General features: G+C 40.8%; 1 protein-coding gene across 4 annotated transcripts in view; it reads right to left on the bottom strand.

Moving 5' to 3' along the window:
• Nucleotides 1–212: 212 nt before the first annotated feature.
• LOC119651033 (stathmin-1-A) overlaps nucleotides 213–18,419 on the bottom strand; it is a 198,097-nt gene continuing 179,890 nt past the window's right edge. For 3 of the 4 annotated variants that reach the window (XM_038054348.1, XM_038054347.1, XM_038054349.1), the window contains 5 exons: nucleotides 15,262–15,431; nucleotides 14,990–15,175; nucleotides 9,242–9,388; nucleotides 8,523–8,678; nucleotides 213–1,618 (listed from right to left, as the gene is read on the bottom strand). In XM_038054348.1, coding sequence (XP_037910276.1) covers nucleotides 1,532–1,618; nucleotides 8,523–8,678; nucleotides 9,242–9,388; nucleotides 14,990–15,175; nucleotides 15,262–15,431 — 746 coding nt within the window. In that variant the 3' untranslated portion in view covers nucleotides 213–1,531. The remainder of the gene's footprint in view (nucleotides 1,619–8,522; nucleotides 8,679–9,241; nucleotides 9,389–14,989; nucleotides 15,176–15,261; nucleotides 15,432–18,419) is intronic. The other variant, XM_038054350.1, reaches the window with a different exon arrangement.

The raw sequence follows: 18,419 nt of genomic DNA, 5'->3' as shown, positions 1-18,419 counted from the left end.
AATAAAGAAAAACAATGCAAAATATTTTTTATATGTATATTTTTTATATTATTCAGCATATTCAAAGCATAATACACATTTCTTTTGTTTTATATAATTTTAGTAAGTTTTACTACAGAAATTATATTAATAAAAAAGACATCGACATTTTGTAAAGGAAAACGAACAAGAAGTACACTTAAATATTCTCTTTTCTCAGATTTATCATTTTCTTGTTTCATTTTCACCTTGTAAAAAATAATAAAACTTACTTCCTAAGAACTATATATAATCATCATCTCAGTTGTGTTACTCCCACTCCCATTTCCAATCAATGTTAGCTGCTTCTCGCTTTCGAATGTTATCTTTTGTGTTATATTTTTTTCTTAAATTTTCTAGCTTTTTTGCTTAAATCCAAAAATCAATGCACTGAGGCAGATTCACTGGTGAATCGTAAGAGACACACGCCCACGAAAATTTGGGCAGATTTCATGCTCCTTTCAGTGCTGATTGATTAAACAGAAATAATCGTTTCATATAGAATATATATAAATTGTGTTAATTGTCTTAAACGATTCTCATTTCGTCGAATGATGTGAATTATTATTTAGCTTCTGTCTTCTTCCTTCCAAGGGGATATATAGAGGCGTTATAGTTTGAAAAGAAATTTCTCTTGAAGCGTTTAAAATGAGCGGGTTTTGATTATAGCATGTGGATTTTCTCCTTCGATAATACAGTTAAGTAGTCTCTCAAGTTAATATTTTTCGATATAAATTTGTTATGTTAGGTAAATATTCTCTCCATTAAGTTGAACCCAAAATATCTATCGTAACTCCAAACAAACGGTTTCAGATCACTAAACATTTCACACTTGTACGCGAATGTAGAAGGTTACGGTGATTTTTAGTTTAGATCTTTCAAAGTCTTTTGTTGCTGTTTGTGTTGCTTGAAAAGCGTCATTTTCTCTTGCTTTCGCCTTCGGAGTGTATAAGATTTAGACAAGCAGATTTTCATACAATCAATTTAGCAATTGTCAATCAAAAGGATTCTAAGATTTGTATGTTTTAATGCAAAATCGAACGAGAAAGATCAACAAATGTGTGAATGAATGAATGCATGTGTGTAATTCTCAATCAAGCTCGGAAATCAAGTCATTTCTTCTTTGTTAAAGTTGAAAATTGAATTAATGCAATTAAGAGAAAACAACTTTTCACTACAGTGGCGTATATTTGGAAAACAATTTATTTTGTGTTCATTTTGTTTTAATGACTAAGACTAATTTAAAAATATATAATAAATTTTAGTTAAAAGAAATGAAATGAATATCTGTTGTAATGAAAGAAGCAGAAGAAGTTCTTAACTCATAATAATATCCTTAATTGTGGCAAATTACAATATTTTTCTCGTGTTGGTTGTTGTTCTTCTGTTTATTAAACGTTAATATGTCGAATTGTAATAATAGGTTTTGTATTTTCTTAATATTTGTTAGATCTCAGATGTTTCCATTATTTTTTATTATTTTATAATTAGCGGTGTATAGTTTTTAACCAGATTAAGCAGTAATTGGACTCTCACTTTCTCCTTCGTTTCCGGTGGTCAATGCTGCTTTATTCTGACGAACCATTTCTGCACGCTTTTCCTGCAAATAATTAAAGACGTGAGTAAATTGTGCTACGTTCTATTAAGGTTACGACATATTCTGAGAGGAGATTGAAAAGCAAAGAAAAACAACTTCTACTGGGCTTGCAACATTCCCATACACTCTAAATATCGACCACAAATTACGATGAAAGAGGCTAAACATTCGAGCTTAATAAAATAAAGATAATATAATAACAGGCGTACTCCTATCCAGAATCGTCTTTAATAACTGGATAATACCACATGAAATAAGCATGAAAAAGATAGATCAAGGCAAGTGGAATGGAATTGAATAATGATTCAGATTTTTATGTTTCCTTCATTTGATGAATTTCTACATCTAGAGTAAAACGACTCGGCAGACATTATTATTCATTATTTTTCGTTTTTGACATACAAAAAATCTCCGCATGTTTCAAATAGGAATTGGGCAACCATTTGAATGAGTTCAATATTAGAGATGAAGAAAACCTCGCTTTAGATTTCAGAGTTGCGATTTGTTTTCAACTTTTAATTTCTAATTACAATTGAATAGCTATTGCAGGTTTTATGCCTTTGTATGGTTATGGATTCTTCGTTCGTCGGCCACAGGTATTTTACTTCATCCCTGAACCATTCCCTTGTTGATGCTCTTAGGCAGACAAGTTCTTTTTATGACAACTAACCGGCCTTCGATAGCATAGGACTACCATTCGGTGGTTAAATTGTGCTTATAACATTTGCATAACTAAGATATCAATTATTATCTTAAGCACCATGATCCACGTCCTGCAAACAGACATGCATAGGAGTGTAACTGCTCACGATTTGATGACGCAGATGGTGCAAGAAAAAAATGCTGAAAAGTATCAAGATAGGGAGTTTCACCATCGTGGTATGACGACATAATTGGGACTACTGTCATCTGGGCGAGATATATGATAAAGTTGCGAGTGCGGGGCCAAGCTCGAGGAGGTAACTTTGTTTGGATTTGCTGTGCGAAGTCACCTTCATTCCATGTCCAGCGTTTACTTCACACCGAACGTTCGCTTTTCGGAATAGACTTGGCGTCTTGGATGAAAATCGAAACACAGAAAGAAGAGTTATAAGTGAAGGAGAAACTTTGAATGAATGGGGCATAGTATAAACAAATCATTCAACCAGATGAAACTCACTATCCCTGAAGTAACTTTTGCTACATAGTCCTTAGTGTCAGTGTTGCAACAATGGAGGGTACTAGAAGATTTCCTAGCATTCGAAGTGTCAACGGCTGGCTCCTCTCATTGTTTTGACATCGGGTAAATTGCGTACTAAATAGAACGTTGAGAAAATCGGCGTTAGCAAATTTCCGAATCTCTCTCAAAAAGGGGCAAACGAGTCACAAGACCCGGACAACGGTAGAAGAATTGTTACTGAATCGTTAGTGAGCTCAAGAAGGAGCTTTATCACCGCAACATGCACTACATCCGCGGAGGATGTATTACAAAGGAGACTTTGTCACGGCAAGCCACCTATATATTAGTAGGCGGCTGCAAATGCAAGTTTATGAAGGAACTGCTTTAGACAAGGCAGCAAGATGAGGTAACTCTTAAATCCACAGAATGCAATAGAGCGAAAACGGAACTTTTTCTTGAAATCAACAGCCAAAAGCACACATACATTAACAGGAATCCATGGGCCTTTGGGTATAAGTTGGTTACTGAAAAATTCGGTGCTCATCGATCACGCTGCTCCATGGAATAAGTGAAGATGGAAGAAATCGTGCAGACATTTTTTCCTGTCCAATTCATTCGAGCTGATGTTCCCGATGAGAGGGGGAGTACTAAGGAGTGCCTACTTTTCACTACGAAGGAACGGGAAGCGGCCGTTTCGCTTTTCGAGGACAAAAAGCACTGGGACCAGATGGTTTTCCCAGCGAAGTGCTGAAATTTGTAAGCATAAGCCAAACTGGCTACTTAGCGCGTCCAACGCATGTTTCACAGCGGGCATTTTTCCCTTCCGTTGAAAAATTGCGAGCCTCGTGCTGATAAGGAAAGGCAAAGGCGGCCTCGAGGCGCCCCCAGCGTAACCTCTCCTCGGTATGTTGGACAGAGTGGGGAGTTTACTTGAGAAGCTCGGCAAGTCAAGACTAACTGACACAATTTGTGTTGCGGGAGACTGCTCGCAAAAAAATGTAGGTTTAGAGCAACCCGGAGCGGAAACCAGGATCTGCGCTCTGTCGATCATATTATTCTTTGAGGTCGTTCAGGATTATTTTAGCTATTATCTTTGCGATATCCGCGCTCCAAATGTCACACACAAAATGTGTGGCTTTTTTCAAACAAAACCTTATTAAAATCGGTTCAATGTCTATCTGTGTGTCACAGGCACTTTTCTCAGAAACGGCTATACCGATTGACACGAAATTTGGTGAAAAAGTGGGACCTGTGGATCCCCAGACATGCAGTGAGTAATATTCTCCTACGTTGAGATTTAGGGGGGGTCCCCATACATGTAAAAGGGAGGTGTCAAATTTTTTTTCACCAAATATAGTCATGTGGGGTATAAAATGAAAGGTCTCGAAGCCGATCTTAGTTTTGAGATTTTTTAAAAAGGCGGGGAGTGGGGGGGGGGGGCGGTGCAAACTGATCATTTCTTTAACGGAGCCATTCTCAGAAACTACAAAACCGAAAAACTGTCGAATAGGCCCAAAGTAAACTTGGCATATTGATGCGATGGCTAAGCGGATGGATGATTGCCCATGGTTTCAACCTTGCACCGAGAAAACACCGAAGTAGTCATCCTGACTAAAAAGTGAATTCCTGCATATCGTTTGGCTAGTCGATAATTGAGTCAAAACCAACGGTAAAATACCTTGGACTGACTCTTCAATCAAAGATGAGGTTTTTTGAACAAATCAAAGCAGCAGCGAACAAGGCTGCAGCTGGAGCTTTAGGGTTAAGTGGGCTAATGGCAAAAATTGAAGGTCCTATGTCTAGCAGGCGACGGCTCCTAATGAGTTCAACGCAGTCTCTCCTGCTCTACAGCTCAGAAGTATAGGCTGACGCATTTGGCAAGGAAGTATATCGTAAGCGTCGCGCGCCAGAACAGAGGCGGGGAACTTTGCGGGTGGCGTCTGCATACCGCACTGTTTCTGAACCGGCCGTAATGGTGATCGCCAGAATGATCCCTGGTGCGCGTCTTCTTGTTAAAGAATGTAAAGCCATATACAAGCGCAAGGAAGACGAGCCAAGGGAGGTGGCAACGCACCATAAATGAGTGGCAACTCTCTTGGCGAAATGAAATTAGAGGCAGATAGACTGCAGGGCTCATTGGCAACTTAGGTGCGTAGCAGAATCGGAAGCATGGTGAGGCTGAATATTTCCTTACCCAGTTTTTAAGTGGGCATGGAGGTTTTCAGTCTTACCTGCACAAGATTGGAAAGGCACGATTTCTGGATTGTGTGTTTTGCAATAGAGTTGTGGACCTTTTTTTCTTGTGGAAGCTGGAATGGGATTCGCCAGAAGCTCTATTTAAATACAGGGGATCTCCCTCCAGACAACATTGTTGAGGAGATGCTGAGGAGCGCTGACAAGAAGAACCGTGTTATGTATTACGTTCGGGTCTTTCTCGTTGTAAAGAAGATAGAGCCTGACCGATGGAGGAGCCGGATGTCAGGGGTTTCCTTGAACTGATAGTTCCCTTTTTTTTTCTCCTCTCCCGTTGGTGAAATGAATTCCCTGATTTGAAGGCTCCGCAAGGCGGAAGCATTCGGGGGTTAACCTAAATTAATGTGACAAACGGTTCCAGCTCTCTGACGATGGGGAGACGTTTAGTTGGTAGTCCGACGACGCACTGTTGCGGGAATCCAACACGAAACAACGAAATCGTGCAGTTAGAAGTCTGTCAAAAACCGGCTCCCAGGCCAAGAGAGTGCGCCTTGCGGTAGCCGTCAGAAGCTACCCACACTAGATTCACGTCTGCTACCACTTGCTTTTCCAGAATATGAAAGCACATTGCCATAAGTCTGATAAGAGGGAGAGGAGTACTCTCTAGAGGCCCACCATCTTACTTTGGGACGGAAGAATGCTGCATAGCACAACCGATAACAGCTCCGACGATGAAATCCACGCATGGTTGTTGGCAGCCAACAGAGCCTATTTCAGCTTTCAAAAACTGTTCCGCTCGAAACGTCTCACCATAGTGTCAAAGTTCTTACTGTGAAAGACAATCTTCTCGCCAGTCCTCATGTATTCGTCGGAGACTTAGTTTCTAAGCAAGAAAAAAAAAATTTTTTAGCCGCATTCCAGAGGAGAATCATCTGAAGAATTTTTGGTCACCTACAGGAGAATGAACTACTTCATACCAACATAACGGAGAAATCAATGAGTGATACCGCGGATGTTTTTAAATAAAATCCGGCTCAATAGGTTGCGGTGGGCACATGTGTAAGGATCTATGGTAGGAAAAGAGACATGGCAGACCCTGTCTCCGGTGAAGCGATTGCGTAGGTCAGGGTATCAGATAGCTTTAGGAATATTGAATTGGTGAATTTAAGCATAAAACCGGAAGCGTCTTTCTAAGACAGGCTAGACACGATGCCGGTTATAATGATGTTTGCTACATCCCGTGTTGGACTGCTGCTCGCGATTACCGCAAGGCGTGCTCTCTTGGCCTGGGAGGTAATTTCTGACAGTATCTTGCCTGTAAAATTTCGGGTTGAGATTGAGGAGCATCACAATTCGATAATCTTGTCCACTAGCGTGCGTTCTATAAGCACTTATATGCAGCTCACGGACATGCGGTATTGATAAGCGTAAAAACAACGATGAAAGGTTTGTAGATTTTTGCAATTTTTACTGCATTGTCATTGGCGGCACACTGTTCGATCACAGAGTCTGCCATAAGATCAGTTGGGTTTCAACTGATCAGCTTTGAACTTCTAATCAGGCAAAACGTAGGTTCGTAACAAAAGAGATGTTAACTGGACAGAGACCGTCATCTGATGGTCGTTTACCTTCGCTTATGTGTCGCTTCTGCAACTGCTCGGAGCGAAACAGAGCTTCGGCTTCCGGAATTCTCTCTCTGCGATCTGGTTGTTGTTTAGTGATGGGAAAATTTTCTTCTTGCGCAAGCGAGACATGCTTTAAACAAACCGTCCCAGGATACTGATGAGCACTGGAGTACCACCATCAGAAATGTCTCTGTCTGTGGTGCACATGAAGTTCCAATAGCACTTATAAACCCTGGCTGTCTGCAAAAACGTAAAGGCGGATCGATGAACGGAAGAAATTACGAGCGCGTTTAATGGCTGGGGTCGGAACGCAAGTGGTCGCCTGTAAGGGATATTAACGGAAAGCTTTTCATCCCTGTTGATAAAGAGCTGAAGAGAGAGACACTTTACCACGATTCTTAATTGTATAACATTCGATGAGGCTGTTTTGTGTCCCCTGCATGGCAGACTACAGACTGATTCCACTTTTTAACTTGAAGAGTAGATTATTTAATCCCTCGATTGATCTTAAGTCGCACCACGAGCGGATCAAGGATTAAAACTTGAAGTTTATGCATTGTAAACATTTCAATTGCCTCTCTCAGCCGTTAGGCGATTTAAAATTGCGAAACATGCGACTAAATGTCGGGAATTTCTTTGTTGAGATGAGGGGATTTTCCAACATTTAAAACACAGTGATTACCACATATGTTTACACAAAACTTATTACGAAAAAGTCGAAAATGACCAATGCATAATATGTGGTTCCGCCTTAAAGGCTTTGGGTTATCTCATTTATACGATATTGGCGTCGATGCACTATGCACAGGTATGTTATCGATTTCCGATCGATCTTGGTAGCTTCAGCTGCACCCTCTGAGGCTGAATTAATCTGTGCGCTATTGATTTTCCGTGAATATTTCATATTTTTCTCCCAATTTATAAATGAATGCATTTATTGATTTCGATTACGTTCCGGAGATTTAAGGTATGCATAAGAAAACGAATGACAAGATGAAATAAACTAAAGCATTATCTAAAATTGCTAGAACGCAACCGACGAAATATTCCTATTGCTTACCCTGCACCTCTTCAACTTTATGGAGCAGGGATCATTGCATATGCTGCAGTTTGCATTGAGAATGCAGTGGTGCATATCCGCAAAAAATCATGAATTTTGTTTGTGCCTTTAACTGGTGTAATCTGTAATATTAATATTCATAAAACATAAAGAAGGCTCTAATCAGCTAAAGAATGGCTAATATCGTCGAGCTAAGGCGCAGTATTCTATCTAGCATGCAAAATATATGATTGAAGCCCATCTTCTATCTCGATGCGAGTCAATTTTTATTATTTACTTGCAAACATAAGTTCGCACCGCTTTCACCATAGATATGTAAATGGCTTATACATAAATAGGAATATTCTACTTTGACAAAAATAATAAAAAGTTCACCTAAACTAAAAAGGACTATAAAACATGACAAAACTTATCCTAAATGGTCGCATATATTACAAAGTATGTGAAAATTAAGCTAATGATGCTGCTGAAGTGCGACCCACAAGCCGAAAGCTCCCAACATATTGCGAACTGGAATGGAATACGTAAAAGTACCATTTCTAACCATTTTTATAAATTTCTAATCATTTGTGTTAAGAAGATTTTTCCCAGAGCCTGCAGGGTGCATCTAAGTTGAATTGTTTTTTCGTTTAATTGAATATGTGGTAAAATTGTTAGAAATTTGGTAAAAATGCCAATACGTATTCCATTCTAACCCGCTTCTGGCAACTACTACATAAATCTCCACTCGCAACATAAATTCAAACTGAAATGTAACTAACATAAAGATGAATACAAATTGTGGAAATGAGGAAAAGAAACTGAAAATGAACCAGCATAATTTGCACCTTAAACCAAGTTGGTAGAAAAGTATATTCAGGTATAACCTACATGTTTTCGAATATTCTCTAATTTCTTTTGTATTTCCTTCTCACGATTCTGTTCGGCTGTGTACAATTTGTTCTCAATAATGCGCGTTGTTTCCTCGACTTTTTGATTCTCCAGTGTATCGATGTGATTTTTTATTTCGGCGATTTTTACTGTGTTCTATATATACATTATACAATCATATAATAATCGTATCATAAAAACGTCATTCAATAGAATATTTTGTAGGGAATGGATAAGACTTATGGAAAATGAATGAATATTTCAAATCGGGACTCAAATAGGACATGAAACAACAAAAGAATTTCATGATACGAATATTTCCTCCATGAATTTCATCTCGTATTCACACGGTTTTGTGTACAAACTTTCAATTGTATGTACATCAGATAACTGAGCGAGATACAGTGTCCTTGTGTTCGTTGAGCTGATTTCAATTCAAAATTTAACAAAACAATAACCAAAATATTCAGCTAATGTCAACAAATGGCCAATAACAATATTTATGTATGAACAATTTTGAAAAAAGCCAAAATATAGAAAATACACTAACGAAATTCCTTTTTTAAATTTATACTTTTGGCATGAACAATTAACTCGTAATGTAACGTTTTAACTTTCTGATTATGTTTGTAGGTAACAACTATGGATGAATTTACATTGAACGCTTCGTCTAATCACATGGGAAAACTAAATCTGATTTGCAAGGACTTGTCACTTACATGTTCCTTTAGGCGTTCCAACATTTTCTTGATGTTATCATCACGTAATGATTGGGCAGTTTTCAATTTTTCCTCAATGGCCACACGTTCTATGGTTTTTTGTTGCTCCAATGTTGTTCGTGTCTTCTCGATTTCCTGTGAATGAATCTGAAAGGAAAATAGGAAATTGAGATTTAATAATGCTCCCGAACTTCACAAAGAGCAAAAGCAAATTGGAAGTTTAATTTAAATTTCCTGTGATTCATATTGGATAAAAATTCATAACCAGAAAAATAACTCAAATATGGAGGAGAAAGTTCTTTTATCGTTTAAGAGATGATGGAATGGATGGAATCGAAGTGAGATTCACACCGGATCCTTTTTGGAAGGAAACAAACCAGAGCATCGTTTCTACCATTGCGAGAATTCGTAAGTTTAGTTTAGTATACTGGGGGGAGCCGCAGCTCCGAGCACTCAGGCCAATGTTAGGCCCATTGTACTTCCCGCCTACGGTGTTTGCAGGCTTCAGCGAATCTGAGAACATTCTCCAGAGGCAGAGAGTGTGTAGATTCTTCATTGAAGGGCACCTTGCCAAGGTGTCTTCTTATGAGATCTGAGGATACCGGGCAGTTACATAACAAGTGCAGGGCCGCCTCCTCCTCACATTGGTTGCACATAGCTGAAACCCCTACCCCAATCTTTTCCATATGGTAGTTTAAGGAGCAGTGTTCCGTTAAAAGCCCTACTAGTGGCCCTAGGATCTTTCGCAAAGATTTTCGCCTGCCGACAAGAGTCCAAATTTCTCCACTCTGCTGCGTGAATCCTTGGAATTTTACCCTCCAGAGTAGACTTGACAGTAGACGGTTGGATTCCAAGAGCTGGTTCTGGCCCCACCATTGTGGATCCAGACCTTCGGCGAACCAGTCTGTCAGCCTCCTCATTACCAGCGATGTTAGAGTGCCCCGACATCCACATCAGGAAAGTTTCGTTCAGTCGGCCAAGTTTCAGCAGCACCTGATGACAACTCCATACCAACTGGCTTGATATGTCGTAGCTATTTACTGCTGATAATGCCGCCTGACTGTCGGAACAGATTCGAATAGTGCGGCCCTTCATCTTTGTCAATGAAATGGCAATATCTCCGCCTGGAATATGGTCGTCATTTTTTCGAGGGGTCGGGCCAATTCTATAATCGGATTTCCCGAGAACACCCCTGCGCCCGATCCACCCTCCATGACTGACCCATCGGTAAAGATTATTAAACCTGTAATCTGAAAAGACTCATGGCCCTTTGTTGACTATTCTTCTCTTTCGGGGATTACGACAGAGTATGTCTTTTCAAAGACGAATCTGGAAACCATATGATCGGTCGGCATCAGGGCTACTGGATGTTTGTCAAGGAATTCCTAGATAGACGATGACCGTGTGATTTGCCGCCTTTCCACGCCCCAATGGTATCGAGCCTATATGCGTCGTTGGCTGCTCTCCGTTTCACCTCCAAGTGAAGGATAGCTTCAAGTGCCGCAGTCGGCGTAGTACTCATTGCTCCAATAATACTTAGGCAACCAAGTCTCTGAATCTGCATTAGCAGCTTCCTGCTGTTAGCAAAGTTCAGTCTTGGCCACCAGACGATGCATGCGTACATCAAAATGGGTTTTATTAGGGATGTATACATCCAGTATATCCGTTTTGGTGAAAGTTCCCAGGTCTTACCTATCGAATTCCTACAGCACCAAAGGAATCTGCAGGATTTTTGATATTGTTCCTGGATATGGTGCTTTCACGTTAACTTGGAGTCGAAATGTACTCCTAAGTAGTTGACTGTTTGTGCCAGCTGAATTTCCGTCCCTTCTATAGCTGCCCCACCTGACGTTCCTAGTGAACATAACTAGTCCAGTCTTCCTAGCGTTCACCGTGAGTCCATTGCGGAGGCACCAACTGTGGATTTCATGCAGAGTTGCATTCAAGCGGTCACATACTGTGTCCGCAAACTTGCCAGTAATTATTACGGCTAGGTAGTCGCGAAGACTTTTTTGTCCTCAAGGAGTCATAGCAGGGTATTCATCATCAAGAGCTATAATAGTGGAGAGAGAACCCCTCCCTGTGGGGAGCCCCTGAGAAATCCTTCTTCAATAGACTTCTGGCCGACCAATATGTGGATTTTTCTCCACTCTAGCATGTGAAGGATTCAACTGATTAGCTGCGGTTCAATTCTGCGGCACCTTTGACGTCCGTGAGTGCGCCTAAGGCGTATTCTTTTTCGAACATCGCCTTTTCAATTTTTGTCGTAAGTTCATGGAGTGCTGTTTCCGTGGATTTACCTTTCTGGTAGGCGTGTTGCCTATGGTGAAGTGGCCACTTAGGAATGTATATATCCCGAAAATTTATTAAGAAACTGTGTGAGTTCACTGAGGAGAGGTGGAATTTCCACCGGGCCTTCATTAACTTGTCTTATATTACGCGGCTGCAGAAGAAAAGTCTTCAAACGTCGAATGGAGAAGTCATATGGAAAACGCAGAGTCGCAAGTGAAAGTAGGTCGAAAATTAATGGACTAAGGCTGATCATCATCATCATCATCATCATCAACGGCGCAACAACCGGTATCCGGTCTAGGCCTGCCTTAATAAGAAACTCCAGACATCCCGGTTTTGCGCCGAGGTCCACCAATTCGATATCTCTAAAAGCTGTCTGGCGTCCTAACCTACGCCATCGCTCCATCTCAGGCAGGGTCTGCCTCGTTTTCTTTTCCTACCATAGATATTGCCCTTCTAGACTTTCCGGGCTGGATCATTCTCATCCATACGAATTAAGTGACTCGCCCACCGTAACCTATTGAGCCGGATTTTATCCACAACTTGACGGTGATGGTATCGCTCATAGATTTCGCTCGTCCATCCTCATGTAGGGGGCCAGAAATTCTTCGGAGGATTCTTCTCTCGAACGAGGCCAAGAGTTCAGAATTTTTTTTGCTAAGAACCCAAGTCTTCGAGGAATACATTACGACTGGCAAGATCATTGTCTTGTACCGTAAGAGCTTTGCCCCTATGGGAAGACGTTTCGAGCGGAACAGTTTTTGTAAGCTCTGTTGGCTGCCAACAACCGTGCGCGGATTTCATCATCGTAGCTGTTATCGGTTTTGATTTTCGACCCTAGATAGGAGAAATTTTCAACGATTTCAAAGTTGCAGTCTCCTATGTTTATTCTTCCCGTTTGACCAGTGTGGTTTGATGTTGTTGGTTGGTTGTTTCTTGGTGCTGGCGTTGCCACCATATTCTTAATCTTGCCTTCATTGATGTGCAGCCCAAGATCTCGCGCCGCCTGCTCGATCTGGATGAAGGCAGTTTGTACGTCTCGGGTGGTTCTTCCCATGATGTCGATATCGTCAGCATAGGCCAGTAGTTGGGTGGACTTAAAAAGGATCGTACCTCTTGCCTCTTTGGTATGGGCCAATATTGTTCTAAGCGTATGGAGCTATCCGGCCTAGGAAGATAGCGGAGAATATCTTATAGATGGTTCTCAGCAACGTGATACCTCTATAATTGCTGCACTGTGTGATATCTCCCTTTTTATGTATGAGACAGATAATGCCTCGTTGCCAGTCGTCAGGTACTGATTCGCTGTCCCATACCTAGAGCACAAATTGATGAACCACTTGATGTAACTGATCGCCTCCATGTTTAACCAATTCGGCTGTAATTCCATCGGCTCCTGGCGATTTTTGATTTTTTCTGATTTTTAAGCCGATGAATTGCACGGACTGTTTCTTCTATACTTGGTGGTGACAGTACTTGTCCGTCGTCTTCAGTTGGTGGCACCGTCAACTTGCCGATCTTCTGGTAGTTCAGTAGTTCATCAAAGTACTCAACCCATCGCTCCAATATGTCGGAAATCAGATTTCCCTCTTTGTCTCGGCAGGATGAATATCGAGGTATGTAAGGCTCCATCCTGCTGACTTGTTGGTAAAACTTACGCGCCCGGTGCGGTTGCTCTCTGTACTTTTCGAGTTCATAGACCTGTTGGTTCTCCCAGGCTTTCTCTTTCCGTCTGTGAAGTCGCTCCTCCGCTCGCCGGAGTTCGTGATAAGTATCCGCGCGTGCCCGCGTCTTTGAGGATGCAATATCGGTTGATATGCGGCATTCTTCCGTTCCGTTGTTAGCTTACATTTATCGTCAAACCAGCCGTTCCGACTCTTTTTGCGACTGAGGCCAAGTATGTTTGTAGTCGTATTTATGATAACGTTCTTCGGGTGATTGTAAAGATCATTTGTTGATGCTTCATCCCAAGGATCTCTGTTGGCTGCAGTTATTGCGGCGTCCATTTCCCTCTTATAGGTGTTGCGGAAGGCTGTGTTGTGGATGGCTTCAGTGTTAACTCTCGCCTGATTGTCAGAGGTGATTCTGGGTGGTGTTGTTATTCGAGCTCGGAGCACCATGCCAACGAGATAGTGATCCGAGTCTATATTGACCCCCCTATATGTTCTGACATTCATCAAGGCTCAGAGGTGGCGGCGTTCAATCAACACATGGTCAATTTGGTTGAAAGTGGTCCCGTCTGGAGAGGCCCACGTATGTTTGTGGACCGTTTTCCGCGCAAACCAGGTACTTCCTACAACCATTTCGTGTGACACTGCTAATTGAATAATCCGCAGTGCGTTATCATTTGTATTTTGATGTAAGCTATAGGAGCCAACGTATCGCCTGAGTACGGGCTTCATCCCTACTTAGCTGTTAAAATCCCCAAGTATGATTTTGATGTCATACCTGGGACAGGCTTCAAGGGTTCGTTCTACTGCCTCGTAGAAGGTATCCTTCTCTGACTCTGCAGTCTCCTCTGTAGGGGCGTGAACATTAATGAAGCTTAAATTTATAAATTTGCCTCGCAAGCGCAGAGTGCATAGCCGTTCGCTTATATTGTCAAAGCCGATAACAGCAGGTTTTATTTTTTGGCTGACTAAGAAACCTACTCCGAGCACATGGTTTACTGGATGGGCGCTATAATATATGGTGTAGCGGCTCTTCTCCAGGAAACCGATCCCTGTCTATCGTATCTCTTGTAACGCTGTTACATCAGCCTCATATTGGGACAGGGTATCAGTTGGTTGCTTGGCAGCTCCATCTCTGTACAGGGAGCGCACGTTCCATGAGAAAATGCGCAAATCGTTATTCCTTTGTTCTTGCCGTGTTCGTCGTTGTGTTATCCGTCCAGACCGAGGCTCCTATTGTGGCTTCGTAACAAGTGTAGGGTTGTCAGCCCTACCCAACACCAACCTGACCAGTTGTTACAATTTTTCCCCTTTTTAGGCGCGGGAGATTCGTCTTCATCCTTTTCCAACTGCAGCTTTTTGTTAAGAAAGAGCTCCCAGCGGTCACCACGTGGAGGTGGAGATAGGGTTTGGTAGTAGAGCTGTTGGTGTTGATTCAGCAGGCGTTTCCCAGGTTTTATGCTCCATCGTGGGTAGCAATCCACGTTTCGACCTCGGACCTATATTACCACGAAACCTTACCAGGGTTATACTGGTACCATGGGAACGGGGATAGTCCCTGAATGCACATACTTCGGGAGAATCCCTGTTGTATTTGCGTTCAGCTCGGTTGTTGCGGTTGGCCCCTTAGTTAGAGTTTCATGGGGGTTTTATTTTTATTTTTTTGTTTGTGATTATAAATAGTTTTTTTTCGCTAATTTTAAACTTGCATTGTCTTAAGAAATAACAAATGAAAAATAATTAAAAAACTCATAAAAGTTGTATCTTTATTAACAATCCAACTCACCTTTAGTTTTTCCTTTAAATCACTAATAATAGCTTCACGTTTACCCTCATACTGTTCCATCTTTGTTTCCAAAGCTTCCTTAGTTTGCGTGATAAATTCGTTGTTGAGTTCATCCTTCTTACGTGATGCTTCCTCTATTTTAGCCATTTTAGCCGATAATTCGGCCATTTTCTTAGCTTCTAACGACTAAAAAAACACAAATTAATTTATTTTATGAATTAAAATGGCTCCAATGTTATTTATAAATAAATTAAATGAAAATTAATACGCACGACTCTACGCTCTTCGGCAGCTTTAAGTTTTTGTTCAATTTCTTCGACCGATACATTTTTACCGGGAGTTGTTGGACGTTTTGGCAGTGTTGCATTTGGTGCCGGTTCAGCTAAAATGACTTCGTAGCTCAAGCCTCCCTTGGATTTCTCTTGGCAACGAATTTCAGTTGCTGGAAAGATAATAGAAGAATGTTTCCAATTAGTATTTGTTACATATATTGCAGCCATTTTTTTTATTTATAAAGCAAGTTCCTTCCACTTTGTTATAGCAACAAGTATACAAAACTGCAATACCAATTTATTAGAGGCTCCAAATTCATATGATTTCGTGATTATATCTCCATGAATACATGGTTGCTGGTTCGTGACTAAGATTTGGTAAAAATAATTAGATATTTTTATTACCCAGAGAATTTGTCAGAATGAGAATAATTGAAGGGAATAGGAAATCCATAGCCATTTCCTTGATTGTGTACAAAACTGTAATGCATTGCTTTCCCAATTAAGCTCTCATTTCGTCTTCGTCGTCCCCCTTGCTTGAAGATTCCAATGCTTATCGCTCCGCAATTTCTTATTAAAGATAAATGTGCACAGGAAAAAGCGGGGAGCAATATAATGTTAGTCAATAAAATAAAAACATGATTTACGATCGACCATGTCAAGAAGTGCGCTCCTTCCTAACATGCAATTTTAAGGGAAAGTTGTCAAATAAAGAACGATGTGGTCAGAAATTTATGACTGTCAATCAGTCGATAATAATTCAAATGCACCCTTGTGCTTTTTTTGTTGAGAAAAAGACATCAAAACGGGATACATGCTATTGGAGGGTTGTTGTTTCCTAAACGAGGGACAGGATTATTGAATTTCAACCAGGGAGAGTACTGTGGTGATAAATTCTCTTCAGTTTTTGATGGGGCATGTAAATATTAAAAAGGGATAAATTGAATGGATAAGAATGTGTTGGGAGTTTGGAATAGTTCACCGTTGGGATCCTCAATATAGGAAGGCCCAAATAATGTCGTCAAATATATGCTTCTTTTGCATCCTAACCGTTTTTTATTGAGATAAAATCTAATTCAGACAAACTGCGTAAGCAATTTAGTATTCGCGTGAATATCATCTTTATCTGCAGGTTAATTTCCTGCTACATTTCATTTCAATATGCCGAAAACTCAGAAGGATATGAAAATGACTGTGAGAATTACCTCAATTTGAAACGATAGCAGCGTCGTTCAACCTTGACTGAATAGCTCAAATATTAGGCGCCCCCTATCTACCTTGAGAAATGGGAAACCATCATCACGGAAGAAGAAAAGCAACAAGTGATTTGATAAATCTTGGCAATTTCTCTTCTTTTGCACTTCTCCGTCTATAGTCCTGATTATTTGATTGTACTTTTTTCTTCGCGCACCGACAAAAGAAAAAGATATAGGCAGGAAAAATGATATCAATCTCAACGGGAGGGCAACGTCGTCTATAAATTTATTTCCTCTTCACTAAAGTGTAGGAAATATCTTGAATTGAACCCTCTCGGCTCCACTTTTCAAGATTCTTTATTTTTCAAAATATCTATGAAGGCGATTATATACTATACAAAGCATATCTGATGCAAGTTTTGAAGGGTAAATTTGAAGAGGGACTCGAAATGAATTTTTTGGGGTTGAAAATATTTCGACGATTAAATAAATAGGGCTGAAATTTGTAAGATATTTCTTTTTTCTGGAAGTGTGTCAAGTAGAATTTCTATGCAGGAAAGGAGCTAATTCAGCAAGGTGAAAAATTTAAGTGTTATGAAGAATTACCTGGAACGAAAATGCTTGACTTTGGATGAATAAATATTTTGTTTTAAGAAAGTTAAATAGAAATGGTTGGCAATTAACAAGGCGACCTAATTGAGGCATTTCTGCTGAAATATTATAATTACAGTGGTGCTCACTTGACAGACATTTACCATTACCACCTATCACAATTCTGTTGTGACGCCAGATAAGAAATATTATAATATATGTGAGTAGTCTCAGAAGATACAGGAAAGTTTAGATTCAAGCAAGATCTTCATTCTAAAAATATGTTGTGCATTTGGTTGAACTTAGAGGTACTGGGAACACGAACAAAATAGACCACAAGCATTCACAAAGCCTGGTTGTACTATTTTTGGAAGTCTCACCAGATTCACGTTTCGCCATGGAGAAATCTGGGGAAGACAGGCTCTCCACATCAGTAGAAAACATGCGCCCGGTCGCTACGCGTAGTTAGCCGGAAAGGATAGTACAGCAACTCCATTAATGAGAGGAACTGGACTACAACCGGCCTGTCGGTGACACTATTGCCTACCTCTTCCAAAAAAAAACGGAAGAAGAAGGTTCGAAGGAAAGAAACTTCAACAGCAAAGGAAAAGGTATTACAGGCTTGCTTGTCACCACCGTCTCCTCCGCCTCTGTCGGGAAAAGCGGAAGAAAAGGAAGCTGGAGATGTAGACGCAACTGGTCTAATTCCGGTATGTGGAAACAGATCCATGCAGCTCGGACACCGTGAGGTTCACTGACTCCCAGTCGATGACTACGGAAGGCACTGCGAAAGAAGGCGAAGTTCCTTAGGACTGAGGACATAGGCGTCGCTACACCAAGTGTGGCGATATCCAGACAAATCTGATGCAAGAAAGCGGAACTTTCGGTAGAAGGTGAGGAAAAACTGATAACCGCGGTGAGATCCACACTGAATACAGCACACTTTTCAGTTAGCGACAGTTTTCATATTAGACTACACTTAAGTCTACAAACATAAGAGTTAGTCAAGTTAACCTGCAGCATGCCAAAGTCTCTTCCTATTTACTGGTATCAAGGTTGGCAAAGTTGCAGGACTGTCCCTATATATTTCTGATTCAAGAGTCATGGGTTCGTTTTAACAAAATCTGTGGTATTGGATCAGTAAAGGGAACTAGGGTCTTCTTCGATGAGAGATACTCGAGACGGAGGGCCTGTGCTCTAATATCAAAATCTTTAGAAGCAACCAAGCTGAGACAATTCTGTTCCTAGAACCTTGTTAATAGTAAGAGGAGATTCTTTGTGTCCTCCGCCGACGCAAGAACTAAAGGATCTAGTAGTGTATGCAGAATTAAGTGACCTTGAACTCTTAATAGATTGTGAAGCGAACGCTCA

Source organism: Hermetia illucens, chromosome 3 (assembly GCF_905115235.1).
Source record: "Hermetia illucens chromosome 3, iHerIll2.2.curated.20191125, whole genome shotgun sequence".
Taxonomy (NCBI): Eukaryota; Metazoa; Arthropoda; class Insecta; order Diptera; family Stratiomyidae; genus Hermetia; species Hermetia illucens.
This window is presented reverse-complemented; position numbering and strand designations above follow the sequence as displayed.